The sequence below is a fragment of the Sprattus sprattus genome (genome assembly GCF_963457725.1).
Source record: "Sprattus sprattus genome assembly, chromosome: 5".
Lineage (NCBI taxonomy): Eukaryota > Metazoa > Chordata > Actinopteri > Clupeiformes > Clupeidae > Sprattus > Sprattus sprattus.
In genome coordinates this window covers 45,315,731-45,327,876 of record NC_137924.1, presented here as the reverse complement: position 1 = coordinate 45,327,876, position 12,146 = coordinate 45,315,731, and the positions used below count along the sequence as shown (strand labels likewise).

The 12,146-nt window shown below is 42.5% G+C and overlaps 1 protein-coding gene across 1 annotated transcript; it reads left to right on the top strand.

The window, feature by feature from the left end:
• The first annotated feature begins 3,826 nt into the window (after nt 1–3,826).
• zpax4 (zona pellucida protein AX 4) lies at nt 3,827–6,171 on the top strand. The gene is made up of 9 exons (XM_080838922.1): nt 3,827–4,022; nt 4,115–4,170; nt 4,288–4,487; nt 4,584–4,701; nt 4,880–5,049; nt 5,190–5,287; nt 5,440–5,570; nt 5,774–5,884; nt 6,066–6,171. The coding sequence occupies exons 1-9, from the start codon at nt 4,000–4,002 to the stop codon at nt 6,152–6,154; spliced, it is 996 nt and encodes a 331-aa protein (XP_080695048.1). The 5' UTR covers nt 3,827–3,999; the 3' UTR covers nt 6,155–6,171.
• The last annotated feature ends 5,975 nt before the right edge of the window (nt 6,172–12,146 follow it).

Genomic DNA, 12,146 nt, shown 5'->3' with positions numbered 1-12,146 from the left:
TTGGTCTCTGTGATGGTATGGCGTTTCACCATGTTCCTCACTAATCCTCTTCCATACCAGCGCATGAGAGGAGGGTACAGGAGGCTGAGCCTGGCGTTCATCCTCACCCTCAGTCTCACACCCAGCGCTGAAGAGTTCAACTACAGCGCTACCGTAGTCTGTGACCTGAAGGAGGCGGGTAACTCAGCCAATCCCTCTTCATTGTTTGCCCTGTCCACATGTAGTGCTTACTTCGCCATAACGTAATGAACCTTTTTCCTATACCTAGATGTTTCTGAAGGACTTGATGCAGAATCAGTTGTGTTGAATCATTCTCATGTCTTGTGATGAACACTACAGCATTGCATCTTAAAGGGGCTATTAATGGTTGTATCAGACTTAATTGAACTTATGAGAGTGATTTATTTTGAATTAAGTAATAGTATCAACAACAAAAACTAAGCAATGGTCACCTCTGCCTTACATGAATCGGTGTGTGTGTGTGCGTGTATGTGTGTGTGTGCCCGTGCGTGTGTGTGTGTGTGCATGTGTATGTGTGTGTGTGCCTGTGCATGTGTGTGCATGTGATGAACTTGTTCCTGAACTTTGCTCTTGCTGTCTTAAATAACTGGCATGCTGCAGCTGTTTTCTACTCCCTTCTGCCCCAGCAGACACGGGTCCATGGCTGGAGGGGAGGTGCACTGAGAGCGGGGTGCAGGTTCGGCTTCACTATGGCACCAGGGGGCGGCCGTGGGAGCTGTATGTGGGGGGCAGGCAGCTGGACTGGGAGCTGGTGGAGCTGGGAGATTTCCAGCTGGAGCTGGAGGAGGATTACCTCAGTGTTGAGCTTCCTCTCTCTGCCCCCGGGATGACCTATGAGGTATGGCAGGGTCATCTGCTTTAACTGACGTTGAAGTTATTCATGGTTGTCAAAGCTTCAATGACCAAGTGACTGGCCTTTAACATTCCTCCTACTGTTAAGTACCATGAATCATTTTTGTATTTTGTATTTCTGATCACTTCAAACTGTCTCTGTTCAGAACTTGACACTTCAGGGTGTAGTTGCAAAGGTAGACATGAGTGTGGTTGAACTGGATGCAGTCCAGGTGCAACACACCATAACGCAGCGTTGCAGCTTCCCTGTCCGAGAGCTTCAGGGTAACCCTTGCTCTTTATACATAATCACACACACACACACACACATACACATACACACACACACTCAACTCACCTTTTACTTATTTTAAATTGAAATGGTTGACTGTGAAGCATTAAGTTCAAAGAGTTATATATGTTCCTAGTGTGTCTTCCCGAGGGGAGAATGGTGGTTGTTGTGGATACATCTCGCACCCTTCCCCCTACCCCTCCGAACAGTGTCACCCTAATGGATCCATCCTGTGGACCCACTCAAACAGACAGCACCAGGGCTCTGTTCAACTTCACCTTCGATTCATGTGGTACCACTCAGACTGTAAGCTCATCCCACTCGGTCTCTCATTCCCCCACACACACACACAAACACATACAGAGAGCGAGACATATGCACTCTAAATATCAAACTAATTTGGTTTGTTTGGTTTCAGTTGAATTCAACCAAACCAAATATGTGGCATACAAACAATATGATACCAACACAAGTCCAAAAATGTCAGCAAACACTGGGTCCTAAGCTACATGAAGTTCCTGTTTATTGTTCCTCCTGCTTATCCCCAGGTGGATGGAGACTACCTGGTGTATGAGAACCAAGTGGTGTACCTCCATGATCTCCAGCCCACGGCTGAGCCCGTCATTCACAGATACTCCCCCTACAGGTGAGTTCTCTCCCAAGACGTTTATTAAAGTGTAACTCCACTCCCAGCTCTGAGGTCCACCCAGTGTATCAATTTGCGAAATGGTAAAAAGTGGGCAAGGGGTTAGGGAGGGGGGGGTGAGGCCTAAGAGGGGGGCGTCAACTCCTGTGATGAGTCCCGATCAGCAAGTGAAAATGAGACTCGGGCGGAGGATAGGGGACGTGGGGTGACCATTTTAGTACCAAGCGGTTGACTGTGTCAGCATCGGCCTTGGAAAGTTCAGAATAATTTCAATGAGCAGACGATGTATTGAGTCATTTTCAACCCATAAAATGCCATTTTTTTCATTATTAACATCAGCATTGAGTTTACAGCTCAAACTTATTTAAGGGTGCAGTTACACTTTATATTCATTCTCCAAACATACATTTTTCTCATCAATATTTGAGTAAGAGTATGTTTTACAATCTCTGTACACTGTTCATACACCTATAAACCACTCTCATTGTCTAATGACTCACTCTGTGACCCCACTAATTGCATTTGTACCAACTGTCATCTCTCTTTTTTTAACATACTATACCTTTCCTAAGGCTGACTGTTCAGTGCCGCTTCCCAGCAAATCACACTTTCCGAGTCTCTTTCGGACATCCAACAGACAAATCAGTCCACCTGCCAAGGCCACGCAAGAGAGGACGCAGATCCAAGAGTAGGTTCCTGCGGCCACCCTTTGTTAGAGGTCAGTGTACGCTTCTTTGGAATCGGTTTAGTCAAGTTCATTCAATTTATAATAAATGATATGTTGTTCAAATATGCTTCTCATGCTTGCCAGGTTTAAGAACACCAAGGGGCTTGTATGGCTGGAAGTACTGACAGTAATTCACCACTGCATAAGGTACTTATTAATCACATCACACTGACATGTAGAAGTAGGCTATGGATGACTGGGGTCCAATTTCACAGAGAAGAAAATGGAGGTCGTTCACAGTCATCGCCCAGAACATGCACTATACGGATAACAAATAGCTTTGAGAAATGTATAGAATGTGCTATGATATTTTCTGTGTGGTTTGTTTCATGCTCATAGGTCCCAGGAATGGTAAACACGCATTTCTCCTTGAGGCAGTGCTGTGTCAGAGTAGTGCTTGTCCTTGAGGGGCAGGCTGCTGCAGAGCCACGGTTCCTCAGAGAACAAAACAAACACCTGGCTGTCTTGGCCACATCTATATTTCATCTGGTTAATAGAATTAACGCTAGTAATATAATTTACATTATTCAGTAATAAAGTTGTCTTATAATAAGTTTGATATTTCACAACTATGAGATTAACATTGCTTACGTAATAAATACCTCTGTGAAAACATTAAAAAAGTGTCTCATATTGTTTTGGTTGCTGAATCAATATTAAAGAGGCAAGGCACCTTAAACGAGTTTTTAAAAAAAAAAAGCTGTACCATAAACCATATCAATTCTGGTGTTAGGCTACTATTGACAACTTTTATACTTTTACATACTTTTATACTTTTTCTTTTTTTTACTTTTACATTTCCACTTTTATAAATATTGGCATTTTAGGAGTTGAAAAAAGCCCAACACGCCATCTACTGTTTAAAATCATCCTTGACCTGGCAAGGCCGATTCTGATGTATCTACAACCATTTGGAACATATCACGTCATGAAATCACTAATTTCACATCACTCATTTCCACCTGATGAGCGAAATTGCAGTTTGCAGACCCCGTCCTAAGTCCCACCTTTTTTATTTTTTTTTCAAAATCATGCAGTGGGCTCAGAATTAGGATCAGAGCTGAAGGTGAACTTTCAATTTAAATGATATGGGGGCATTTCCTTCGAGTTGTAAGAGATTTCTCTCTTCTAAACAAAGTTTTACTTAACACATGCATGTTTCACAAATGAGTATTCAACGTGGCAATCATGGCATTATTTTCCAGTTTATGTCAAAGGGAACATCATCACCCAACATAGTTCACACGCGGAATGCGTCTATCAAGTCTTGATTATCTGCAAAGGCTTGCTCTAGCCTGTCATTGGTCGATGACGGAGGCATGAACCTCTCTTACTTCAAAGTCATGCGGATATTAATTTAACTAGTTTTTAACAAGATGTTACAACACGAGTCGTTCCTGTTGTAGTGACTTTAAGACTTTATATTGGACGAAAACACAAGTTGGATTATATTATATTAGACGAAAATAAATATTTGATGAAATGACGATTAGCAGTTTGCTAAGGTGAGTCTGATTTTAAGACATTTTTAAAGATTACTTTTGGTAAGGTGGCGTAGTCTAGTTTACCTATGCTAATGGAACGCTTTCTTCTCCAGATATTTCGCTATCCTTTTATTGCTAAGCAAATATAGTGAAGCAAACCAAACGCAGGGTAAGAGTCCAAACTAACCAGCAGAAAATGTTCGACACAGTAATTTAAGAGATTATTTTTTGTACACTTTTTTGTGGCAAACTGTTATAGTCCGCATCTTTTTTTTCTCTTATTGAGTCCCTATTAAGGTGACCGCAGAATGCAAGGAGGCAAGTGTGTTATTTTCCATGGAACATTCGGGAATGGACGTCCAGTGGGAAGTTGGCAGCCTTCCCCTGACGCAGCGACTGGCCATGATTCGCGGTTACATCATGCGAAACACCACTCAGCACATGACCCTGGAGGTCCCGTTATTTTCTGTTGGTTACAGATACGAGGTACTGAGCGATATTTTAGATTTCAAACTTCCAATGAAATTGGCTATGATTTTCCATCTTGCTTAATGTTTTACTCGTTTAATCACTGTGCACCAGGACATCAACCTCAAGCACTTCTATGGGAGTTTTGAAGTAATCTTCAGAGACACTGAGACCTTGAATATTTCAGTCACTAAAGTTCAGCGATGTCTCTTCAAAACCCATGAACTCATAGGTACATTTGTTTATCAAAGTGACACCTGTAATCAGGTTTGAAGAATGCATTTGGTTATCATTTTGAAGGGGATGGAGACTTTTTTTCAAAGAAATATGTTTTTTTGCGTTTGTGAATAAGTGCAAGGTATTTTTTTTGTGTTCTCAACCAACAAAAGATTTTTCTGTTGCCCCCGCAGTGTGTGACCCTAAAGGAGTGGTCAGTGTAGTGACGAGCACAGCCATGGTCCTACCCCAGATGGACCCAAACAAAACCTCCCTCCTGGATAGCAGGTGTCGACCAGAGGAGGCGGACAACAATCGAATGCTCTTCGTCTTCACAGTGGACACCTGTGGGACTAAGAGCCGGGTGTGTTCCTGAAACTTAAATGCACTGAATAATGGCTGCACACAGGCACTTAACCCCACTTACACACATACATAACAAAGGCTGCGCCTCTACAAACTCTGGTCTTTTGATCATTGTTATTCTTGTTTTTAATTGTTCAGATTAATGCAAACTATGTGACCTATGAGAATGAGGTTGTTTTACTGCGAGAGCTTTTACCAGCCAGACAACCCATCGTCACCAGAGATTCTGACTTCAGGTAAAAGAAATGGAAAATGCTATGCTATTTGGAAGTATTATAACTGTCTCTGTGATCTTGGAATTTGACACACAAGAACAAGAACTTTAGCTAACACTACTAAGGAACTAGTTGTTTGTGTTCTTGACCTTAAAGCTCCATTGATATTACAGGCTGACTGTCCGTTGCCATTACCGTGCTACGGCCATCTCCATTCTCCCTGTGGACAGCATACCGCGCAACAGCCTTCTGACACCTGGCAGGGGCTCCATCCTTGAGATGCGGCAAGACAAGACTCGAAAACGTAAGCTGTGGTATGAAAGACTGAAGGGCAACATGTTCTATTGGAGCACATACTTTATGTCAAAACAGAAAATGTTGGCTGCCTCTCTGTCCTGTCAATTAATGGATAATCATCTCTCTCTCTTTCTCTCCTTTCTTTTTCTCTTACATACTCTTTCACCCACTCACGCCTACACGCTCGCACTTGCACACACATGAGAACAGGGAGCAGGTTTAGGGCTGTTGGCAGTGATTTCATTAACATTGTGAGGGCCAAGGCTGAAGTCCCACAGGCACAGCAGCTCATGGAGGATGATGGCGCCGAGGAACCCCAAGGTGAGGAGGATATGGCACATTCCAAGTGCTGCTAATGAGGTTTGGGCTGGGACCCCAGAGCAATTAATCATATGCTTCCTGAGTAATATTGTCTTTGAGGTATTAGGTATCAGGTGTAAAATTGCCTTTCAGTTCCCTCTCAAATATAATTGTCATTAACCCTATGTGTGTTGCTCCTCAGGTGCTTCAGTCTATGTGCCGGTTCTTGTGATCATCTCTGCTCTGGGCATATTATTTGTTGCTGCAATGACCATGTTCTGTTTGAAATAAACACATTCAAACAACAATTTTCTCAAATGATTTATTATTTGAAAATAAATCAAAATAGATCGTAAATCCATATGAACTTATATGTGTTGATTCATTACTGATTTCTATGGTATAAACCAGCAGATATCCTGCATGGAAACACAAGCCTACTCCTAAATAATTGAATTTGAATAATGTATATATATATCACTTTGTTCTCCTAAATTACAACCCTTTTGTTCATGCTGTAAATGTCTGGAATAAGACAACAATATATTATTTAATTTTATTTAAGTGGGTATTGGGTGGATGTGAGTGGGGCAAAACTCATTGCTCATTGAAATACAACGTATTCCTTGCTTTGAGAGATACCTCAACTAACCATTATTTCTTTTAGCCTCTGTTTCACCACACCTGATTTTACTAATCCCTCTTTTGTCCAGTCGGGCATCCAATCAGAGCCCAAATCAGGTGTTTCAAGATTACCTGGGAACACTTCATTTAGCTAATCAGGGGCATTTGGTAATTGATGGCAACAATCAGATACGTTAGAACAGAATAAAACTGTAAGTTCTAAAAAGATAAGAATGATTCTGAGAGATATCGGGCCTCATTTATAAAAAGTTGCGTAGAAACCATCCTACATTTTGTCTGAGCCATTTTCTGAAATGATCGTAAGTGAGATCCATACAAAACAAACAAACACACAAAAAAAACACGTGAACGCCAATCCTTCGGTTATAAATCACAAACGGTTGTGGAATTGTGCGCAACTGAATCTCCGCCCTCACAACGCCTATATTTAATCTAATAAGCATATTATCAATGCACAAACAGAGCGCATCCTCAATGCACAGTCTCTCTGTGACAATGGCAAGCAAGAAAGAAACATGTAAACAGAAGAATTATAGTGAGGCTGACATCGTTCTGCTGATGGAAGAGCAGATGCGGGCCAAAACATTGTTAGAAAGCCTGTCTGGTGGCGTAATGGCAAAAGCAAAGTATGTGACATGTAGTAGACACGTCTCCGAAGCACCAGCGGCCACACCTGCAGCACAAGCAGCAGCAGAAGCCGCATCTGCTGCTCCAGCATCAGGGCCTCGCCGGCCATCGCCACCTGCATGGCTTTGCTGCGCTCCACTACCGACAGGGTTTGCTTGACTGGTCTCCAATTTCTCGTCGGAACGTTCCTGTAGCCAAGAATCCGAGAACAGACCAAACCTGACTATTTTGCGAGCTACACTGAAGAACCAATCCCTGATCTAATTGGAATCAGCTGAGGACAATAACTGTGTCTAATTGGTTTTAATGAATGACAAGTGAAGAAACACCAACCCATATGTAACAGGGAATATAAAAGCAAGTAGAGGGGCAATGCCAACACATCCACAGCTTATGTAGTCAGGACTCCATGAAGAAGTTGTAGTCAAAACAGGTTTTTATTTGTTTTAAAGCTTATATTAGACACTTCATCTGATCAGTGGCTATGGCTGTGGGACCATTTTTTGGGTCAGTGATTGGCTTCAGTGTAGCTTGTTCTCTGGTTTCAGCAGGCCACTTGTGGACTGAGTTAAATTTGTCTTTGTTTCTTCATTATTATTGTTTTACAGAGTGGGTGTAATTCTTACGGTGATATTGACCAACTTTAACTGTGCTGGCAAAGTAGATGGTAAGTTATTGTTTTTGTCTGCTAAGTAGGTTTTTAAATTACTAAGCGTTCCATGCTGACCTGTTGGTTTAATTTCAGTGCTGTTTGACCCTCAATGTCGGGACCATCATCTTAGGATCTTTGTGCCCCTGTCTGGTGATGTTGAACCTCGCTTCAAAGCAATAGGTATGTTTGTGGGCTTTCAAAGTTCTGTTCGTCCACAAACTTGTCTGTAACTTTGTTTGTTTTCGTAGGAGCTAATGGGCAGTTTCCAATCACCACGGATGGTGAGGCTCAGTGTGGCTACTCGTATAGTGTTTACCCAATGCTAGGACATGCAGTCCTTCAGGCCTCTTACTTCTCCTGCTACACTCATTATAAGGTATAGGTTCCCTGCTCCGCCCACCCCCTTTTACTACCTTTTTTTTTTTCCTCTAACATCCATACTACTTTTACAACCCTAGGATGACCTGATCTTTACATTCAACTTCCACCTAATCATGATGGATAATGATGAGGAGGTTGTTCATAACATCACAAAGACATGTTCTCCTTCTCATGCATGGTCTCCCCGAGAGGTTTCTTGTGAAAATAACTACATGGAGGTATGACTTTGCTGACTCTGGACACAGAAAGCATCTGCATCTTCACAACCCATTGAAATTGAGGCCTTTTTGTTCCAGGTATCTGTTCAGACTGACCTGCCGTGTCCTCACACACACTCCCTAACAGATGTTGAGTTGGCGTTAGCCCTTCCTATGGTAAACGTGCAGACTAGCTTTATGCTTTTTTTTTGTCAAAATCAGACTACTGCTTGTCATGAATGAATGAATAAATAAAATAAAACTTTGATTTCCAGGCCCAAGAGGCTGCCACATCAGACTGGCAAGTCATGTTCTTGAGGCAGGGTGAGGAACCTGTTGTCATGTCTGAACATGAGGCTGAGGACCTGGGATACTTTTTTGTTGTTACCCATGGCCGGATCGTTTTCCGCACTGCATATGGGAAGCAGCACTCTACAATTGGCCTGGTAAAATACCCTGCCTGTCCATGGAGGTTTTCTGTGCTATGAGTGGTTTGTCAGCAGGATTTTGAAAACACTTGCCAGGCTTTTTTTATTTATTTTTTTTAACCCCCCCCCCTCCCCTCAACACCACACAATAGTGCATTTTGCCTTGGCGGAAGTCTGCCCTCCCAGTGCCCTTTTACTTTAAGTATGTAATGGTGGTATTGCAACATGAGTTGACTGCCCATACATCTTTAGGTGAGTGGGCTTGCTGTTGAAGTGATCCGTCCAGCTGTCTTTCTGCGACAGAGGTTGACTACCACGATGGTGGACCTGGTTGCAGCATGTACAAGGGGTGAGTGGTTTGTGGCCGTTGTGTTAATATTATTATTAATACAGTTTTTGCTGATGACTTCTGGTCTGGTCTTTTTAAGATGATGCTACATTTTCTGAAGGCGCCCTCGTATGGAGGACTCTTACTGTGATGCTTCCCCTGGTGTCTGATCTCTCTGGATTTGAAGGCAAACGGGTTGACTTTGATGTGAATGGTATGCGCTTGGACCCCCAAATGGTTGAAGAAAGGGGCTACACTGTTGGTGTTGGCCCAGAAATTGTAGAGGTCTCCATCCCATATGGTGCTGTGGGAGGGACCAGGAAGGTGAGCATTGGCTGCTTCTTAAAGGGTGTTTCTTTTTCCCCCCTAATTTAATAATTTTTCCCTCCCCTGTCTAGACTTTTGTGATGAACAACACATACCATGAATTCTATTCTGTGAGTCTCCATTATGAGCATGTCTTCACAACGGATAATGGTGCCCTTGAAAACAGACTCCACCAGTATACATATATGGCTACTCCGGTCCTGTTCCATCCACATTTCCAAATCGATCGTGAGTTTGCATTTGATTGCATTAACCCCTCACTTCTTTCTGCTCTTTAGGCCAGGCCACAGACTTATTTTTACATTTTCTCTCTTGCAGTAACTGTTGTTGAGAACCGGGTCTTCACTGTGTATGTGGGCAACTTCCCCTTTGATGTGGAACTGGTTACTGTGAGTCTCAATGGAATGACCATGACTGTGCCAGATGCTACACAGAATGGGTTTCAGGTTTCCAAGGTGCCCCATGGCAATGGTACCCATGCTTACAATGTTCTTGTCCCATTTGAAGACCCTGTAGTCTCTAAAGTGGTAAGTCTGTTTGCTTTTCTTTAGCACTGGATATCAACAGCTGTTAGTGTTGCAAAATTTGTACTGATTTAAACTGTTCTTGACAGTATTTTGTGGAAGGAGTCAGAGAGTATTCTCTGAAGATCAACTACACACTTCGCGTCCTGCCTCAGGAGGAGGAGTACTTCTACTTGGCCACTGTAGTTGCTCATATTATGGATGTCTGTAAGTATTCAAACTCTTAAGTATTTTTCTCCCTCACTTTGAATAGATGTTAAATTTGTCATTTTCTGTTCAATAGACCCACCATCTTTCAATGGCCTCTGTATGGAAGATGGCATAAGGTTCAGGATTGACCACCAGGAATTTGACCATCTGTGGGAAGCTGGTGTTGGTCCGTTTCCTCTCACCCAGGAGCTGGCTGATACTCGTGGCTACATCATGACAAATGACAACCAGAGTCTGACTCTGGATGTTCCCCTCTTCACTCTTGGTTACGTGTATGAGGTGAGGCACCTTGCTCTACCAGTTGAGGTATGGGGTCTTTGCTAGAACACGCATCCAATCTCCTGTCCTTTCATGTTTAGGCTGTGTCTCTGGAGCAGTTTTTTGCCACGTTTGAAATCCTCATCAGGGATGCCAAGTCTCTGGAAGTGGTTCAATCTTCAGCGAAGACCTGCCAATTCACCACTACTGAGCTCCTAGGTAAATGGGAAGCCCAAACTGATGTGGCTTATTTCATGGAAGTAAATTGGCTGACTGTCTTTCTCTCCACTCCAGTATGTTCCCCTGATGGCATCATGACTGTGGTGAGTGACCTCTCTAAAGCCAAGCCTGGTGCTTTTCCATCCCAAACTTCTCTGCTGAATAAGACCTGCACACCCAAGGAAGTTGACGAGACACGGGTTCTGTATGAGTTTGCACTGAACAGCTGTGGAACAAGGGTCGAGGTATACTGCATTTCTTGAATTTGCATGTTGACAACAGACTTGTACTGTACTAGAATCCTTAATGGTAAAACTTGCCCGCAGGTCACTAATGATTTTGTGGTCTATGAGAATGAGATCACATTTGAAGGGACTTTCACCCCTGAAGAGAACCCGGTCATTACCAGAGATTCATCATACAGGTAATGCTTTAATGTGCGGTGTTTGTGCAGCCTTCCAATGTGTGACATGACTGGATATAAATGGGACCCAGGGAGTCGTGTGTGTGTGTGTAACTGTTTCGGTCCTCCCACCCCCAGAGTTATTGTAAGGTGCATCTATCCAATTCATGTGGTTGACCGACTGTTTGCTGAGCTGACGTCCCAATCTCAGACCCCTGGCTTTGGTACAATTCAGATTGAGAAACCACTGAGAACTCCTGTCACTGGTATGGAACTAATTACATTGTCATAATTTGTATGCAGTTACTCTTATTTATTACTTGTTTTCCTCCCCTTATTTCATAAGTGTTTTTATTTTTTGCAGTGCCACCCAAAGTGGAGACAACCACAATTGCCCCAACTTCTCTTGCCACGAAGCGCCCCAGCACCCAGAGGCCGGCTAAATATGTGCGAGTTTTCAGCTGGAGCTCTGGACCTGAGCGTAAAATGGTTGTGCAGCCGTCTTAAAGTGAGTGGGATAAGATTCATTTGTTAAACTACTGTGTAAAGATCTGTATTGACTAATCATATCTAACTACTTTCTTTTTTGCTGCCTTTACAGGTTTGAATTATTTTTTTTTTTTTTATGTGACTCTAAATAAATAAACAAGTTTTTCTTATCCTGGTTTTAGTGTGTTTCTCTTTGCCTTCAAATGGGCAACAATCCTATTAAATGATAAATGCCCAAGTTTCTGTCTGCTAGGCTGCTTGGCCCCTTCATCTCTGCTTACAGCAATATTAATGGGTGTTCCCAAGAGTTTTATTTTTTTTTTGCTTTATTTGAAGTGTCACAGCTGATAACATTTAACATTTTGGACATAAATGGGTTTGTCAAATGCTAATTAGACTGGCTACATGAATCTACTAGGCCTTAGACACGTTTGCAAACTTATTAGGCCTATGTGAACCTAGCTTATTGTCCAATATTTTGCAAATCTAATCAGAATCCAATCTTCTTGATTGACAGCCCACATTAATATTGCAAGTGATCAGATCCAATCTGTGTGTCTGTATAGCAAGCCTTGTTTTCAGTGTTTTCTCTACA